The sequence below is a fragment of the Dromiciops gliroides genome, chromosome 1 (genome assembly GCF_019393635.1).
Source record: "Dromiciops gliroides isolate mDroGli1 chromosome 1, mDroGli1.pri, whole genome shotgun sequence".
In the NCBI taxonomy this organism is placed as follows: Eukaryota; Metazoa; Chordata; class Mammalia; order Microbiotheria; family Microbiotheriidae; genus Dromiciops; species Dromiciops gliroides.
This window is the reverse complement of record NC_057861.1, coordinates 135,685,491-135,704,885: the sequence shown is the minus strand read 5'-3', so window position 1 is coordinate 135,704,885 and position 19,395 is coordinate 135,685,491. Positions and strand designations below refer to the sequence as shown.

The following is a 19,395-nucleotide window of genomic DNA, read 5'->3' as shown; positions in this document are numbered from 1 at the left end:
TCTTATTTTCATTGATATCTTTTGTTTTTACCTTCATTGCTGAATACCTCCCTCCTCCTTTGCCAGGCTATCCTTTGCAACAAAGATTTAAAAGGAAAAAAAGAAATCCAACAATAACAAGAAATACAATGATATGTATATGCCCATGCCCATTATCTTCCACCACAGCAAGGAGTGTATATTTTCACAATACTTCTCCAGGATCAAGTTTTATTATTATAATTATGCAACATTTTGTTTCACTTTTTTGTTACTTTTGTTTACATTGTAGTCATTGTGTTTTCCTGAAGGCCGGTATGATGGATAGAGCTCTAGGCCTACATCAGGAAGCTCTGAGTTCAAATCTAGCTTCTGATACTTCTTAGGTATGTAACCCTGAGCAAGTCATATACCTTCTATCTGCCTCAGTTTCCTCAGCTATAAAATGGAGATTATAACATCACCTACATTCCAGGGTTATTGTGAGAATCAAATGGGATATTTTTAAAGTGCTTAACACAGTTCCTAGCACATAATAAATGTTTATTTCCTTCTTTCCTGATTGGGCTTACTTCAAGCTCATCAGTGCATATAAGTCTTCCCATACTTCTCTGTAGTCTTCACAGTTGTTATTTCTTATTGCATGTAATATTTTACACTCATGTACCTCAATTTGTTTAGTTATTTTCCAACTTATCATTCCACGCCTTTTAAAGGTGGTTTCTTCTGTTTAGAATGTATACCCTCCATACTTCCTACTGTTGGAATCCCAGTCCCAAGATCTTTGTTTAACCTCTCAATTACAAACACTGTCTCCTTTAAATTATTTGGTATGCACTTTGTATTTATGTACATGGAATCTCCACTCCCTCCCACCTAATAAAATGTAAATTCCTTGAAGATGACTATGGTTGTTTTATTTTTGTTTTTTAATTTTGTTTACCTAATGCCTAGAATAGTGCCTTGAACATTTTTAGTAGAGATTTATGATTTCATTGGTGCAAGAAATTCCCTATGACAAAACTCCCTCTATCAAAGCAAATTATTCTTTAGCTCATTATTTTGGAACATTACCTACATAACAGAGTCCTTAAACAACTTGTCATTTCAATCAAACACCTCACACAGTATATTTTTCAGAGACAGGACTTGAACCCGTGTTTTTCTGAATTCTAGACCAGACTTGTCTCCTCCATGACATAATACCTTCTCATCTTATATGTGGCTGGTGATTAAATAAATGTTTGCTAAATTGATTTGAATTGAATCAAAATGAATAGGCAGCAATAACCAACATGGGCAAAACACTGAAGTTAATCAGGCAGAGGTTAGGCCCTTGGTTGGGGGTGTCAGGGATGTTAAGATCATTTGGTGGGATGTTAAGAATAAATACATGGGGCAGCTAGGTGGCGCAGTGGATAAAGCACCAGCCCTGGATTCAGGAGTACCTGAGTTCAAATCCGGCCTCAGACACTTGACACTAACTAGCTGTATGACCCTGGGCAAGTCACTTAACCCCCATTGCCCTGCCAAAAAAAATTAAAAAAGAAGAAGAAGAAATACACTACAGCCACAGTCTACAATCAAAAGAAATTGATGAGCTCTGTTTCCTCTTATTTCTAGCTGGTGTATCACTGACGGCAAAATTATGATCAGCATGAATGTTGGGACCTCAGTCAATGAAGTCTTCTTATATCTTTGGGGATTTTATTTGTCTCCAAGGAGCACTGGATGGAAGGGTTTCTTGCAGCATTTTGGAGTTTGCTGCATAGTTGGTTTCATCTCAACTGTGCTCTTATATCTTGGCTTGTATTGGTTCCTGTCATCTTCAGCAATCTTCTTCATTCCTTTCTGGATTATTATGTCAATCCTACTGTGTTGGTCCAAGCACATACGCTGCTTTGCTATTCTCTTCTTTCTCTCTTGTGGATTACGTGAAGGAAGAAATGCTCTCATTGCTGCTGGAACAGGGATTGTGACATTTGGCCACGTGAAAAATATCTTCCATAACCTGAAAGGCCTGTTGGAAGGGATAACCTGCAACCTCAGTGTCAAAAGCTTTGCCATCCATTTTCCTCTCTTGAACAAATACATCGAAGCAATTCAGTGGCTTTATAGTCTTGTCACAGGGATCAGTCTGTTTGAAGAGATTGTCTCTTGGAATCACACCTTGGCCATGTCTGTTCTCAGTCCCAGCAAAGCCTTTGAGATTAGGCTAAATGACACCAAAGGAGAAATTCTAAGTGTGATAGACTATGTAACCACTGTCTCAGAGGTGATATCTTCTCTGGGCCAAGGGCTATTGACCATTGCTGGGTTTGTTCTTGTCCTACTTAGCACAGGACTCTTCATGAAACGCTTTTTGGGCCCTCATAGTCATAGATTTGAAAATATCTACATCACCAGGCATTTCATTCATTTTGATGAAAGTGAAAGGCATCAAAAAAGACCCTGTGTCCTTCCACTTAATAAGCAGGAAAGAAAGAAATACATCATCATCCCTTCCTTCTGCTTGGCTCCTAAAGAAAAGAGGAGCCTTGGACTTTTTTTTCTCCCCATACTGACTAATCTCTATGTGTGGGCCATGTTTGCAGCCATGGATTATGGGCTGTATCAGCTCATTTCTTCAGTTAACAAACATCTCCAGAATTTGCCAGGAATGGAGGTCCACTTGAAACTGTACAATCAGGTAAGCGAGGATGATGGGATCATAGATTTAGAACTGGAAGACACCTCGGAAGCTATCTAGTTCAACCACTTTATTTTACAGATGAGTAAACTGAAGGAAAGGGAAATAAGTGACTTGCCTAGCTAGTTAGGCATGAATTGAACCCAGGTCCTCAGACCTAAGATCCAATGTGCTTTCCAGGGCCAGTGTTTTATCCACTTCACCATCTACCTGCCCCCCACTAAATTATATTATTTTTATTTTTTTTGTTTTTTAAGCAATTGGGGTTAAGTGACTTGCCCAGGGTCACACAGCTAGTAAGTATTTTTTTTTCTTTTCTTTTCTTTTCTTTTCTTTTCTTTTCTTTTCTTTTTTTTAGTGAGGCAACTGGGGTTAAGTGACTTGCCCAGGGTCACACCGCTAGTAAGTGTTAAGTGTCTGAGGCCAGATTTGAACTCAGGTACTCCTGACTCCAGGGCCAGTGCTCTATCCACTGCGCCACCTAGCTGCCCCTTAAATTATATTCTTATTGCCTTTGGATCCAGGGGTGTAGAGAGATGATAGGGAGCAAGAATACAAAGGACTCAAGTTTTGAGCTAGCTTTGTGTGACTTTAGGCCAGGAAATGTATATCTTAACTTTTTCTCAGATTCAGCTAGATTGTGTGACTTTCAGTCAGTCACAATTCCTTTAAATTAATTTCTTTTGAAAAGCAATTAACATTTTTTTTATTAAAACAAACAAGCTCTCAACTTAGGTCCTTCTAGGGTTTAAGATGATAATTGTACCTACTATCATAAGAAGAAATTTTAATGAATAGATCGAGTCATATTACTAACAGCACATCTCTATAGTATATAATAATAATACTAATAGCATGCATTCATAGTGTTTAAGGTTTGCAAAGTGCTTTACAACTATTATCTCATTTTTATCCTCACACAGCCCTGGAAAGGAGATGTTATTATCATTACTATCTTATAGGTGAGGAAACTGAGGCTGAAGAAGGTTAAGGGTCCTATATCTAGTAAGGTCTGAAGTAAAATTTGAACTCAGAGCTTTCTGACTAAAGGTCCAGGGCTCTATTCCCTGTCACTTCTAATCTTGCTTATATAACCCTTTCCCCACAACAACTGTGTGAGATAAATGCTGATATCATCTTCTGCATTCCTCATATATGCCACTCTACCTGCTGTTTCCTTGGCATTGTCCTGCATGCCTAGATAGTGCTCCTTTTTTACCTCTGCCTTACTTTTTCTTCCCTTAAGGTATAGCCCAAGAATCATCTTCTACATGAAGACTTGCCTGATGCTTCAACCACTAGAGTCTTGCTTCCTAAACAACCTTGCATTTAACTCTTTATATTTATTTGAATTTATTCATTTTGCATTTTTCTGCACATATTTTTCTCGCCTTGTTGTCTCCCCCATTAGAATGTAAGCTCTTGGGGCAGCTAGGTGGTGCAGTGGATTAAGCACCAGCCGTGGATTCAGGAGGACCTGAGTTCAAATCCGGTCTCAGACACTTGACACTTACTAGCTGTGTGACCCTGGGCATGTCACTTAACCCCCATTGTGCTACAACAAAACAAAACAAAACAAAGAATGTAAGCTCTTTGTGAGTAGAGATTATTTTATTCTTTGTACTTATATTTCTAGTGTAGGTACTAGTAGCTTAATAAATACTTAGTGGGGGGGGGCAGCTGGGTGGCACAGTGGATAAAGCACCGGCCCTGGATTCAGGAGGACCTGAGTTCAAATCTGGCCTCAAACACTTGACACTTACCAGTTGTGTGACCCTGGGCAAGTCACTTAACCCTCATTTCCCCCCACCCCCCAAAAAAACCCCACAACAAATCAATAAATACTTAGTAGGTAGTTGTAGGTTAATAAATACTTGTTGACTGATTGATTGATGTTCATTTTACAGATAAGGAAACTGAGGCAGAGAATTTAAGTGACTCATCTATGATCACACAGTTCGTAATTTACAGTTAGTATGTAAAGTAGTCAGGAATACTAAACAACAACTATCCTGGGCTAGTCAATGAACCCCTCAATGCCTTAGTTTCCTTGTCTATAAAATGAAGTGGTTGAACAAAATGTTCTTTGAAGCCCCTTGTGACACTAGATTTACAATCTTGTGATCCAAAAGGAGGAAGCTTAGATGAAATAATGAGAAGTTTGTGCCAAATCCCCTCCAATTCAAATCTGTGATTCTATGATCAATTTGGAATCAGATTACCTTTCACTTTTCAAACAGGAGCTGAAATTTTCTTTTAGGATAGGATGTAACTTCTGGCTTTATAATTAGAGGAAGTATAGAATATTAGAGAAAACACTAGATATGGAGTTAGAGAAGTTAGGTTTAAACCTATGGTAGAAAATGTTCTGTTGCTACTACTAATACTGCTAATACTACTACTACCACTACTACTACTACTACTACTGCTTCTACTACTACTACTACTATCACTGCTACCACTACCACTACTACTGCTACTACTACTACTACTACTACTGTTATTATTATGCTCCTTCATGAATTGCCTTTGCTTTAAACTCAATGTATCTTCTAGCTGTTTAATAAAAGTAAATACATCAGTGAGAATTCTTGAGCTATGTTTTGCAGAACTGGAGTGTATCTTGAACCTAGGAGTAGATTTTCAGGAGCCCCATATGGGAGAGAGAGAAAGAAAGAAAAAGGAGAGAGAACAAAAGTAAAAAGAGAGGGAGATGGAAGTAGAAGAGGTAAGGAAGGAGTCTTTTATTTTTGCCATAACAAATGTAATTATTTTAAATTCTTTTGAATTTTATTTTGTTGATTGCAAGTTGAAACAGAGACTCTGTCATTCCTGGATCTTACTCTAAGAACCTAGAGCCCTGGGGTGCCTTATAATTAACTAATTCCTTGGGCCTAGGAAAGGGGGTGGGGTGGTGTTCAGTGTAATCAGCTTGAAAAAGCTAAGTAAATGAGAGAACAAGCAAAATGTACCTGCTGAGCAGCAAGAAATGAATCTGAGAGGAGGAACTATTTGGATTTAAGCAGGAAGTATCTAATGCTTTTTAAAATGCTTGCTATGCAGTGTATAAATACAGATGCTAGCCTACATAATGCGATTGAGAATGAGAGAGAAAATACAATTTCCATTGTTCTCTCCTGCATTTTTCAGCCCTCTGATCAGATTCATTTATGGATTCCTAAATTATTGAAATTCAGGAATGTTTATGAACCAGTTATGTTTTCATTTAGTGGCTAATGCTTTCCTTACCCCCAAAGTAAGTACACACACACACACACACACACACACACACACACTCCCATGGATGTAGAACGAAAATTAAAAAGGTGGGAGCTCAAAGCCTAAAGGATTTCAAGACTTCAATGCAAGGATTAGTGAGAAGGCAAAGCATCATAAGTCAGGCCAGAGAATAAACGAGACATGACAGGGGATGATAGGGAATGACAAGGAGGGGGCAGAGAATGGAAATAATTGGGAAATGGGAGCTTTCCTAATGGGACAGCAAAACAGAGCTTGTTAAAATTATTTTCATTTTGCCATCTGATTCTTCATAGGTGCTAAATGTCTGAATCTATCTTTTGTGTGGTTTGTTCAAATGGTCTATGTGAGCAGGTCCCCTTAGGTTTTTCAAGCATGTTTTCTCATAGGATCATAGAATAAAAGTTGGAAAGAACCTCAGAGGTCATCTAGTTCAAACCCCCACCCCCATTTTAAGATGAGAAATTGGAGGCTGCAATAGGGAAAGTGACTTGCCCAAGGTCACCACACTAGCAACACCATGACACTATAACTTTGAAAGATGAAATGTCTAGGATAGATTGAAGTAGAGACAGATCTGAGTCAGTGAAACAAGCTAGAAGCCTACCCCATTAGTCCAAGAGAAAAGAAATGACCTGAGCTAGGATAGTGGCTGATGAAATACTTGATCAATCATTCTGCCTTCCTGAAAGAGTTAAGTACAAAAATGTTTACTCACTGCATTTATAACACAGCTTCCCAGCCCTCAAATCCCTGCTTAGATGCCTTGATGAAATGCCTACTGCACCACCAAGAAATTGGCCACATGCTGGTTTGTTATTGCAGGATTTCTCATCAGCCATTAAGTCAGGGTGTTTTGGCAATTTCAGTAGTAGGAAAGAATAGGCACATTTGCTCAGGAGAACTAAACTTACCTATTTAGTTGCAGAGATTCATTTTTAATTTGTTAATTAGGAATAAGATCCCGAAATTGTTTCCCTTGCTTTCTTCCCTTGACAATGGGCTAGTAATTCTCTCTACCTCATTTCTATGGTCCTGCCCATGCCCCAACTATGTTCAAACATGGGGAAGGAGAATAAATTGATCCCTGGGGTATGATCAGGATAGCACTCTAGGTCTGTGGCCACCAGAGTATTGGGGTGCTGGGAAAGTAATCCAGGGCCTTACTAAACATTGCACTGCCCTGAGGTTAATTCTCAAGCCCCAAGGTGCCTCATTTAAACTGGAATATGTTATTCATGGGTAGGATCTGGTCCATTAATTCCTGTTTTCCAAATGAGAAAACTAATCCACAGAGAGATTAAATGACTTTCCTGAGTCAGGGGACAAGCTGAATCAACAAACCTGACTATCCTTATTGGCTTCATTACATGACTATCAATGTCAATTCCTTAATTCTGGGCCAATCTTAAGCAGTTCACATTGACCTTGGGATGGTACCTTCTTCATCCATTTTTTTTCTCTAATCAGGATTCCTAGTCCAGAACATATCCCAGAAACATGAAATATTATTCTATTTTTTAAAACCTCTAGAAGAAAAATGTGGAAGAAACATCAGAAAAGTAATTTCTATTGAGGAGCATATTTTAGTGACTAACAACAAACATTGTAGCCTTCTGTGATCACAAAATGTTGTTTTAGGAGAAGTTTCAGTCTTTTATGATTTATATCAGACTAGAATGTTCCTGTCTGCGTGGAAAAGCTGATATCCCAGGGAAGGGTTACATTGAATCTAACTCTACCTTTTATTGGAACTAGACTCAAATAAGAACAAACTCTTCCTCTTCTTGGATCAAGTTTTTAATGAAATATGAGAAATATGTAAAAGAAAGGCAGAACTGTATGAAGCTACAGTATTGAAAAAGAAAAGATGTGGATATTGGAACCAGATGGTGTATGATTAAGAAAACCCAATTTATTATTATTTATATAATGCTTTGACATTTTAAAAGTACTATAAACATATCTATATTATATAATATATATTATATCTTTTAATTCTTACAGTTTTGAGGTAGGCAGTGCAAATATTATTAAACCCATTTTGCTAATGATAAAATAGAACCTCAGAAAGATTAAGTCACTTGCCTGTAATCAATACTATTAGACTTGTAAACCTAGAACTTAGTATGGTACTTAGCATACAGTAGGTGCTTAATCAATTTTAGTTGATCTAACTTGACTCTGATTGTGTTTTAGGTGAAAGGAAATCATGACATCATAAGTGATTCTTCATTTAATATTTCCCTGTTTGAGCCCAACTGCATCCCCAAACCTGAGTTCTTCATGACTAAAACATGGGTCCCATTAAGTGTCATCATCCTGATGTTGGTGGTGCTGGGTCTACTGTCCTCCATCCTGATGCAATTCAAAATCCTAGTATCTGGGTCATTCTACCCTGATGTAGAGAGGGATCGGATACAGTATCTGCATGACAAGATCCTCAGGAGAAGATACAAACAGCCACTGAGAAAAGGAAAAAAGAAATTGAGGCAGTTTGTTGCAGAGGTAAGGGAAAGATGGGACAAAAGAAACCTGACATACCTCTAATCTAATCTAATTTAATTTGGGGAGTTTACCAGTGTGCAGTGTCAAAAGTAACTATAACAGACTTTTTTTTCTTTTTAGCACTTTGACATTTGTCTAACACTTTGAAATCTTACAGTAAATGTGAGAAGAGGAATTCAAAGCCAGGTCTTCTTAACTCCAAGAGCTACATTTCTATCCCTTGTGTCACAATGATTCCTATCAAAATGGTGCTATTGCAGTGGAGTAGCTAGGTGGTGCAGTGGATAGAGCACCGGCCCTGGATTCAGGAGGACCTGAGTTCAAATATGGCCTCAGACACTTGACACTTACTAGCTGTGTGACCTTAGGCAAGTCACTTAACACCAATTGCCTCACCAAAAAAAAAAAATAGTGCTATGGGCCTACATTAAAACTGTATATGCAAAGACAGGGAAGTTTATGGATAGAAAATTCACCTCTATGCCTGCATCGATGTCCTGTCTTTGACACATACTAACTGTGTGATCCTAGATAAGTCATTTGACCTCTGAGTACTTTAGGCAATTGGTAGAGGCAGTTTCATCACCTGGAAGTTCCCTTTACCAATTAATTAATGGGCATAGGCCCTATTCCACAGCAGACAAATCTTTGGGGGCATCATGAACTTTTACATTCAAGACATAGTTATTAGGGTGGGGTTTTTTTAGCTTTTGTTTTGTTTTGTTTAACCCAGAAAACAGTTGAGACCTACAAAATGTCCCACTGAAATTTGTTTTCAGCCTGATGCCACACTAAACGGAAGTTTCCTGATTATTATTTTTTTGAAGGACCCACTCAATCATATCACCATATTGTCCTCTCTTTGCTCTCCTCCTTTAGTGTATGTTAACTAAGGAATTGATTAATCAGAGAGCATATATTAAATACTTACTATGTGCTAGGTACTATGCTAGGTGTTGGGGATACAAAGACAAATATGCCTTCAAGGAGCTTACATTCAATGGGGGGAAACAACTTGGGTATGGATAGCACCATGGACAGCCACCTACTCCCAAGAATATGCTGAGCTCATGTGAATCCCAGGCTAATCCTGGAATCTGTCTCCAAGGGTATGAGTGGGAGTGGGGTGTCAGAATATCTTTGGCTCATTGTCCCCAACCTGTATTAAAGCACAAGGGAAATCTGACTCAAGCTTCGACACTATCTGCATCTAGAGAAAGAACTTACAAAGTGAAGTATATATAAAATAATTTTTCATATGGCTCATGTGTTTGTTGTTGTCGCTGCTGAGTCATTTCAGTCATGTCTGACTCTCCATGACCCCTATTTGACAAAGATAATGGAGTGCTCTGCCATTTCTTTTTCCACCTCATTTTACAGATGAAGAACTGAAGCAAACAGGGTTAAGTGATTTGGCCAAGGTCACATAGCAAATAAGTGTTTAAGCCTAGATTTGAATTCAGGAAGATGAATCTTCTTGACTTCAGGGTTGGCATTCTATCCACTCTACCACCTAGCTGCTCCATCTGTGGGTTACAAGTTCCTCACCTCTCAGATAGGTATATATGTACAATGTAGATGTAAGTTATGGGATAGCCTTTATTTAATTTGCATTCAAAATGATTAAGATTCTAAGGTCTTCTAGGAGTCTATATACAAGTATAAAGCATTCAAGTAATCTACTAGAGTTACTTCAGAAGGCAGAAACATTTTGTGGGGCTACTGAATAAATGTTTCTCATCCACCTTTCACATATACTGTCCAAACAATATCATGGAGGATTGAAAAGGCCTATTATTTCATGATACCCATCATGTGGCTTTAGTCTTTCAGTTCCAAGGAAGTCCTCTCCCTTCTGCTAATTACTTATTAAGGAAATCTCCTGCTTAAAGGCCAGTGAGTGACTCTATACCTCATAAACTACTGCTTTGGGGACCTTAGAACTTGGGGTCTCTAGAACTAAAAACTGTAAGCATGCCCCCTCAGGATTGGTAGTCTTTGACCTTTACTCAGAAAAGGAAACAGAATGGCAAAAGTCAACTGGGGGTAGAGGTCCATGAACTCACCATCATATGCTTCTCCTGTAAGCTGAAAGCCTAGGGGTGACAGGGAAGAGGGGGATAAAAATCTTCCTTGCTGCACTGCAGACTGGAATTTGAAGGGAGAAAAAAAATTCCCCCACAAAATTATTTTAAATTATTTTTCAATATACATATATCTATTTTCTCTACCTTCCACTTCACCACCCCCTTAAAAAGATAAAACTCATAACAAATATGCAAATTCAAGCAAAACAATTTCCTACATTGGCTATGTCTAAAAATTGTGTGTCTTATTCTTTACCCTGAGTTCATTATCTGTCTATCAGAAGGTAGGTAGGATACCAGGCAATCAACATGTATTTATTAAGTGCTTACTATGTGCTAGATAATATACAAAGCCCTGGGGATAAAAATACAAACAGAGAGAGAGAGAGAGAGAGAGAGAGAGAGAGAGAGAGAGAGAGAGAGAGAGAGAGAGAGAGAGAGAGAGAGAGAGGAGAAGAAGAAGAAGAAGAAGAAGAAGAAGAAGAAGAAGAAGAAGAAGAAGAAGAAGAAGAAGAGAAGGAAGGAAGGAAGGAAGGAAGGAAGGAAGGAAGGAAGGAAGGAAGGAAGGAAGGAAGGAAGAAAGAAAGAAAGAAAGAAAGAAAGAAAGAAAGAAAGAAAGAAAGAAAGAAAGAAAGAAAGAAAGAAAGAAAGAAAGAAAGAAAGAAAGAAAGAAAGAAAGAAAAAATCCCTGTCCTGGAGGAGCTTACATTCTATTGAGGGAGGACAGACACAAAGGGCCACTTAAAAGAAGGAAGAGGAGAGTGAGGAGTTACTAGATTTGGGCATGACAGAAATCTGGAGGATTTAAGCTTGGTGAGAAATGAAGAGATTGGGGGCCTGGATGCCCCCCCTTAAATGGAGTTTCAAGAGGAACCATGGAATCTGAGAGAAGAGCTCTGGGGGTAGAGGGTAGATACATGAATTCTAGGGCTGAAGTGATCTTCCAGGATGAAGAGGATACTGGGGCATGGTGGACAAGTACAATAATACCTAGAAAGGAACAAGATGTAAGAAGACGGAAGGTAGAAAGAGTCAGGCAGGCCTCAGTTTCACCATCTATCAAATGAGGTTGGGTTTTTATGATTTCTAAGGTCCCTTCCAGCTATGATATTCTGATCCCATTCCATTCATCTCCTACAAATCCCTCCTCTGTCATTCCCACTCTCACTCATTTTCAACCTCTCCCACTCTACTGGTTAATTTTCTACTGCCTATAAACATGGCCACATCTCCCTTATCCTGAAAAAATCCCTAGTTGATCCTTTCAGCCCCATAATCATTTTATGTCTCTTCTATCCATTGCAGCTAAACTCAAAAAGAGTATCATAGGGGCCTCCACTTTCCTTTTACTTTCTTCTTATCTCCTTACAATTTGGCTTTTGACCTTATCAGTGTTCTCTCCAAAGTTACTATTGATCGCTTATTTGCCAAGTCCAATGACCTTTTCTTTCCCCTCATACTCCTTGAAATGTCTTTGGCCTTTGACACTTGATGACTCTGTCATCCTCAATACTCTTGTCTCTCTAGGTTTTAGGAACCACTCTCTCCTGTTGTCTTTTTTCCCCTACCTATCTTATCACTTCTTTGTCTTCTTTGCCGGATCTTCTTCCAGATCATGCTTTCTAATCATAAATGTCCCTCAGTGTTCTCTCCATGGCCCTCTTCTCTTATCTCTCTATAAAATACTACTTTTTCACTTGATAATTTCATTGGCTTCCTGAGATTTCATTACCATCTCTACACTGATGATCCTCATCTCTCTCTACCTATCCTACCTCATTCTCTCTGATGACCTCTAATCTCACATCTTCAACTGTCTCAGACTGAATAGCTGATGGACATCTTAAACTCAATATCTCCAAAGTAGAATTCATTATCTTCTCTCCCTGATCCCACATTTTCCCAGTCTTTACCCTCCCTATGACTGGAGAAGACAACACCATCCTCCCCGTCCTTCAGGCTCAAAACTTAGGAGTCATCCTATATTCCTCAATCACTTACCCCCTCATATCCAAGGTATTACCAATTTCACTTTTGCAACATCTCTCAAATATACCTCATTCCCTTCTCTGACATGCCCCCATTTTGTACAGGCCCTCATCCCCTCCCTCCTTGATTACTGCAATAGCCTACTGGTGGGTCTGTCTGACCCATGTCTCACACCACTTCAGTCCATCTTCCATTCAGCCACAAAAGATTTTCCTAAAGCACAGGTTTATTATGTCACACACACACACACACAGACACACACACAGACACACACACACATACCACCCCCCCTACCCCCAACAACACTCAATAAACTCCAGTGGCTTCCTGTTCATTTCAGGATCAATTACGAAATGCTCTGTTTGGTATCCAAAGCCCCTCAAAACCTAACTCTCTCCTACCTTTCCAGTCGTATACCTTACTCCCCGACATGTTCTTTCAATCCAGTGACACTGGACTCCTGGTTATTCCAGGAACAAGAGACTCCATCTGTATCAGCTCCAGGCATTTTCTCTTGCTGTCCCCTACCATGCCTGGAATGCTTTCCCTCCTCCACCCTGGCTTCCTTTAAGTCCTGACTAAATTCCCACCTTCTACTGAAAGCCTTTCCCAATCCCTCTTAATTCTAATGCCTTCCCTCTGTTATGTCCTATTTATCCTCATGCAACTTGTTTTGTACATATTGCCTCCCCCATTAGATTGTAAGCTCCTTGAGGACAAGGTCTGTCTTTTGTCTCTTTTTGTATCTCTAGCCCTTAAAACAGTGCTTGGCACATGGCAGGGGCTTGATAAATGTTTATTGATTGATCCTGTGAGAATGGAAACTATGATACTTTCATAGGAGAAGCTGTACACTGATAGTATGTATCAGAGCACATCTTCTGGGCCTTAGTCAATAAATCATTAGGAGGCAGTTCTTGTGCACAAAACCCAAGCAGTAAGGTGGTAATGTAAGAGTCCGCCTCCTGGAGAGGTGTCATTCACTTGCATTTGCTTTAGGAATATCTGTTCCTCCCATTCCCTTCGCCCTTCCCCCAAAATGTAAGTTCCTTGAATGCAAGTACTATTTAAAGGAAGGAAGGAGGGAAGGAAGGAAGGAAGGAAGGAAGGAAGGAAGGAAGGAAGGAAGGAAGGAAGGAAGGAAGGAAGGAAGGAAGGAAGGAAGGAAGGAAGGAAGGAAGGAAGGAAGGAAGATTTGTGTTTCTCGCACCTGCTCCATTGTCTTGTACAGAGATGGCAGTTTAATAAATGTTTGTACCATTAAATTGAATTGTCCCCTAATGCCCCTTCCCCTCTCAAAAAGCACAGAGCCTTCAAAGACTCTTCATAGGTTTGTGGACTGTCCAATAAGTAGCTTCTATGAATACCTGGTATGTAAGGCTAATTTCATTTTAATTTGCCTTTTCCATCTTTTTCAGCTGTATTTCTGGTTTCCGGTCCTGAAAATGTTTTGGGAGGGCACAGCATCCCCTGCAAATGAAAACAATCCTTGAAAAATTCCAAGCAGTTCTTCAGCTAAATTTATCTCAGCAGCTCCCCTCAGATTTATGGATGGTTGGCACATGTCACGGTTCATTCCCAACTGTATGGAAATGTGACATTTACTTTCATTTTATAGGCTTAGAATTTTCAGGGCCAGCACTCAAGAACTCAAGAGGCTGCTTATTTCCTCTAGGGTACATATTATGTGCAATTAGCTTGGGCAGCCACCAGCTTGGCAAAAGGGGGAGGGTCAAGTGGAAGAGGAGTTTGATTGTAACTTTGTAATGAGGAACATGATGATGTAGAGAAAAGGAAATAAGCATTTACATAGCACCTACTATGTGCCAGGCACTGTACTAAGCATTTTACAAATATTATCTCATTTGATCCTCTTACACCAACTTGCAAGGTAGGGGCTTTTATTATTACCCTCATTTTATTGCTGAGGAAACTGAAGCAAGTTAAGTGACTTACCCAGGGTCACACAGTTAAAGTGTCTAAGGATGGATTTGAAAGCAGAACTTCCTGCCTCCAGACCACCTCATTACTAAGTGGAAAGGTTGCTGGACTTGGAATCAGGAGAAATCTGGGTCCAAATCCTGTCTTTGACATTTCCTGAGTGGCTATAGGAAAGTTTCTTTGCTTCAGTTTTCTCATCTGTAAAATAGACAATAATGGGTGGTGCAGTGGATAGAGCACTGGTCTTGGAATCAGAAAGACTCATTTTCATGAGTTCAAATCTGGCCTCATACACTTACTAGCCATGTGATCCTGGGGAAATCACTTAACTTTGTTTGCCTCAGTTTCTCATCTGTAAAGTGAGCTGGATGAGGAAATGGAAAACCACTCTAGCATCTTTACCAAGAAAAACGCAAAATGAGGTCATGAAGAGTCATACACAAGTGAAAAACAACCTAATTCACAAGGTTGCTCTGAGGATCAAATGAAATAGTGTGTGTGTTTTCAAACAACAGCACTTTTAAAAAAATGACAGCTATCGGGGCAGCTAGGTGGCACAGTGGATAGAGCACTGGCCCTGGATTCAGGAGGGCCTGAGTTCAAATCCATCCTCAGACACTTGACACTTACTAGCTGTGTGACCCTGGGCAAGTCACTTAACCCCAACTGCCTCACCAAAAAAAAAAAAAAAAAAGATTACATCTTTAAAGGGGGCAACTAGGTGGCACAGTGGATAGAGCACCGGCCCTGGAGTCAGGAGTACCTGAGTTCAAAACCAGCCTCAGACACTTAACACTTACTAGCTGTGTGACCCTGGGCAAATCACTTAACCCCAACTGCCTCACTAAAAAAAAAAAAAATGACAGCTATCATTATTAATAGCATAGTCTGTGGTATTTTAGTAGAAAGGCATTTGATTTGAGTCAAACCTTTGGATCAAAGCACGTGCCTTGTTCCAACTGTGGACAGCCTAACTAAGGCATGACTGTTCTTCTGGTGCTAAATTACTGTAATTAAGGTTGGAGTACCTAAGAGAAAATAATTCATTTAACACAAACTTATAAAAGTGACAGTAGATGTCCCAGGAGGCAAATTGCCAGAAAGACATTGTGTTTGAGGGGCTCTTTTAAAGCAGAGAGTAAAATTTTTCACTTGCAAAGTACCTCCAGTCTAACAACAGAAGAGTCTCCCACTGCCCCCAAGTGTTAGAGCTCTTTTTTTTCCCTCACAAAATATCTTCTACTAATTTAACTTCCACTAACTACCCTGTAGAATGTAAACTCCTTGAGGGCAGGGACAGCTTTTCATTTTTTTTTTTAATCCTTAGCCTTGCACACAGTAGTAGATGAAGGAACCTGCAAACAAAACAAAGGAATAGGTGAATGAATAAGTTTGGCTATTTATGGAACCTTAATGACTGTCTTCCTCTAGAAATATTGCCTCCTGGCTTAGCATAATGGAAACCTGTTCTGTTTGCAGAAGAGTCCAACACTATAGTTAGCCATGTATTCATATCACAGTATTTCTAGCCCCATTCATGGCAACAAAAGAGCACATGAGACATGTGACAATTAAAATAATGACTGACCTTTATGGAGTGCTCTAAGGTTTTCAAGACTACTTTACAAGTGTAATAAAATAGGGGTCTGAGCAAAGTGAGTCTGCGTATGCACCAGCTCTACATTACACTTTATCTCATTTGATGCTTACAACAACCTTGGGAGCCGAAGTGCTATAGAAGCAGTTTGAAGGGTGAAGAGGGAAGAGGTGCTGGCTTTGAAATCAAATAACTCAGGTTTGAATCCTTGCTCTGACTGCCATTTGCTGTCTGTCTGACCTTGGAAAAATGACAACTTTTGAGGATCTTAGTTTCTTCATCTATAATGTGAGGGCTTTTAGACTCTTCAATAAACGAGTACTGCAGTTATGCCTTGCTGTGTACCAATGACCTTATGACTTTACAGATAAAAAAAAAATGGAGACTAAGAAATTGTAGGTGATTTGCCCAGGACCACAAGGTTACTAAGTTTCTGAGGCATGATTTGAAACCAGATCTTCCTGACTCCAAGTTTAATACATACTCTACTATGACACACTACATCTTGAAAAGGGGAATATGGTCTGTACACCTATTTCAGTCAATAATTTTAAATTATTTGTACTTTAATATATTTTCAAAGAAATAAACTTATAATAAATAATAAAGGGAAAAAATTGTCAAAAATTGTTTGCATTTACTTTTTCAACTGAATGCTACCCACACCAAGGTGGAGGTGGAGGTGGTAATTTCTTGTTTACATTGGATTTTTTTAGATTTATCAATAGATCATAGAACCATAGATTTGAAATTAGAAGGGACTATATACACCATCTAGCCCCACCTATACATTTTAGAGATGAGGAAACTGATGTCCAAGGACACACTGGCATTAAGTGACAATCCAAGTCCTGAGCAAGAATCCTATCTTTGCTACTTACCATATTTGTAATATTACCATCCCAAACCTTGAGTTGTTTTTTTGTTTGTTTGGTTTTGTTTGTTTTGTATTTAGCAACATTTATTTTATTTTTTCCAGCTACATGTAAGGGTAGTTTTCAACATTCATTTTCATAAGATTTAAAGTTCCAAATTTTTTTCCCTTCCTCCCTTTCTTTTCCCCTCCACAAGACCGCAACTAGGTTATATATGTACAATCCAAAAGTGCTCTTTTTATCAGTTCTTTCTATGGGGGTGGATAGTAAGCTTTGTCATTAGTCCCTTGGGATTGTCTTGGATCATTGGATTGCTGAGAGTAGTTAAGTCATTCACAATTGCTCATTGAACAATACTCCTATAACTATGCACAATGTCCTCCCAGTTCTGCTCACTTCACTATACATAAGTTCATGAATCTTTCCAGGTTTTTCTGGGATCATCCTGTTTGTCATTTCCTATAGCACAAGACCATTCCACTACAATCATGTACCACAGCTTCTGCCATCATTCTTCAATTGATGGACATTCCCTTGATTCTCAATTCTTAGCCACCACAAAGAGTTGCTATAAATATTTTTTGTACAAGTTTTCCCCCTTTTCTCTTTCTCATGATTACTATTGTTAACTGTTTCCCTTCCATCCTATTCCCTTCCCCATGATATTTATTCTATGATCCATCTTCTTTTGTCCTATCCCTCTTCAAAAGGTATTTGCTTCTTTCTGTCCTCTCCCCCAATCTGCCCTTCCTTCTTTTGCCCCTCTCTCTTTATCCCCTTTCGTTCCTATTTTCCTGCAGGGTTAGAGACATTACTTCACCCAGTTGAGTGTGTACATTATTCCCTCCTTGAGCCAATTCTGATGAGATTTAGGTCTTTGAGCCAATTCTGATGAGTGTTAGGCTCATTTAATGCCCAGATTAAATAGATTACTCCACCAAGTTGGGTGTGTGTGTTAATCCCTCCTCTAGGCAAATCTGATGAGTTTAAGGTCTTTGAGCCTTTTCTGATGAGTGTAAAATTCATTTACTGCCCTGCTCCTCCCCCATTTCTTCCCCCCACTCCATAAACCTTTTCCTATTTCTTTCATGTAGGATTTCACCTCTGCCCTTCCTCCTCCCCCAGTGCATTCCCTTCACCCCTCAATTTAACCCTAAAGATGTCATCATAGGGCAGCTAGGTGACACAGTGGACAAAGCATCCACCCTGGACCCAGGGGGATCCCAGCCAAAACCTGGCCTCAGACACAAGACAGTCACCGACTGTACAACCCCAGGTATGTCCCCCAACTACAATTTTTTTTTATGGTTTTCTAGGGTCTTGTATTTGAAAGTCAAATTTGCCATTCAGTTCAGGCCTTTTCATCACAAATACCTGAAAGTCCTCTTTTTCATTAAAGTCCCATTTTTTCAGGGGCAGCTATATGGCATAGTGGATAGAGCACCAGCCCTGGAGCCAGGAGTGATGTGGGAGGCAAAAAAGGGTTAATAGAAAAACCCAAGACCCAAGCTCTAATACACATTTTAGCTCTAAAAGGGAGTCAGATCCCAGTTAATGGATAATTTATGTTAGGTTCTTGTACCCATAGTGATCAACATCCATAATAGACCAGAGCAGGTCAGGTCAAAATAAAAATAAAGGAAAAAGACAACCTGTAGAAATTCTAATGAAAAATGATTATATTTTGAAACTAGCCATTGGAATCAGAAAGAGGCATGCACAGAAAAGGCCAAATTTGTCCCCAGATTCACCTTATGATGTGTAAATCCCCAAAACACACCTCCTCTGAAAAAGGTACCCACCTTGGGGGTTGGCTTAGGACCCCAGGAACTCCAAATTAGGATAAGCCCTCCCTTGTAACACCCCTACATGGAGAATATTATAATGAGAAGGACAGGCCCTCCCCTGTACCTCCCCAAGGTGGAGATTATTATAATGAGACTGATAATCAATTTGTCCATACTATAAATATAACTGTCTTTCCTTTCCTTATTTGAGAGATACCTTTCCGATATTCTGGTTCTCTCCCTGTGGTCACCCACAGTATTGCAATAAAACTTGGGAAACTGAATCACTGAGTCTTATAATTCTTTTGGGATGACTCACTATCAATTTGGCCCCGAATTCCATCAAACATCAGGAGGACCTGAGTTCAAATTCAGACTCAGCCACTTAACACTTACTAGCTGTGTGACCCTGGGCAAGTCGATTAACCCCAATTGCCTCACACACACAAAAAAGGTCCCATTTTTTCCTCTGAAAGATTATGATCAGTTTTGCTGGGTAGGTGATTCTTGGTTATAATCCCAATTCCTTTGCCCTCTGGATTATCATATTCCATGCCCTCCAGTCCTTTAATGTAGAAGCTGCTAGATCTTGTGCTATCCTGACTGGGGCTCCACAGTACTTAAATTCTTTCTTTTTGGCAGCTTGCAATATTTTCTCCTTGACCTGAGAGTTCTGGAATTTGGC

The 19,395-nt window shown here is 39.4% G+C and overlaps 1 protein-coding gene across 1 annotated transcript; it reads left to right on the top strand.

Moving 5' to 3' along the window:
- The first annotated feature begins 1,627 nt into the window (after positions 1–1,627).
- LOC122737147 (dendrocyte expressed seven transmembrane protein) lies at positions 1,628–14,003 on the top strand. Its single transcript, XM_043979615.1, has 3 exons — positions 1,628–2,668; positions 8,126–8,434; positions 13,929–14,003. The coding sequence occupies exons 1-3, from the start codon at positions 1,628–1,630 to the stop codon at positions 14,001–14,003; spliced, it is 1,425 nt and encodes a 474-aa protein (XP_043835550.1).
- The last annotated feature ends 5,392 nt before the right edge of the window (positions 14,004–19,395 follow it).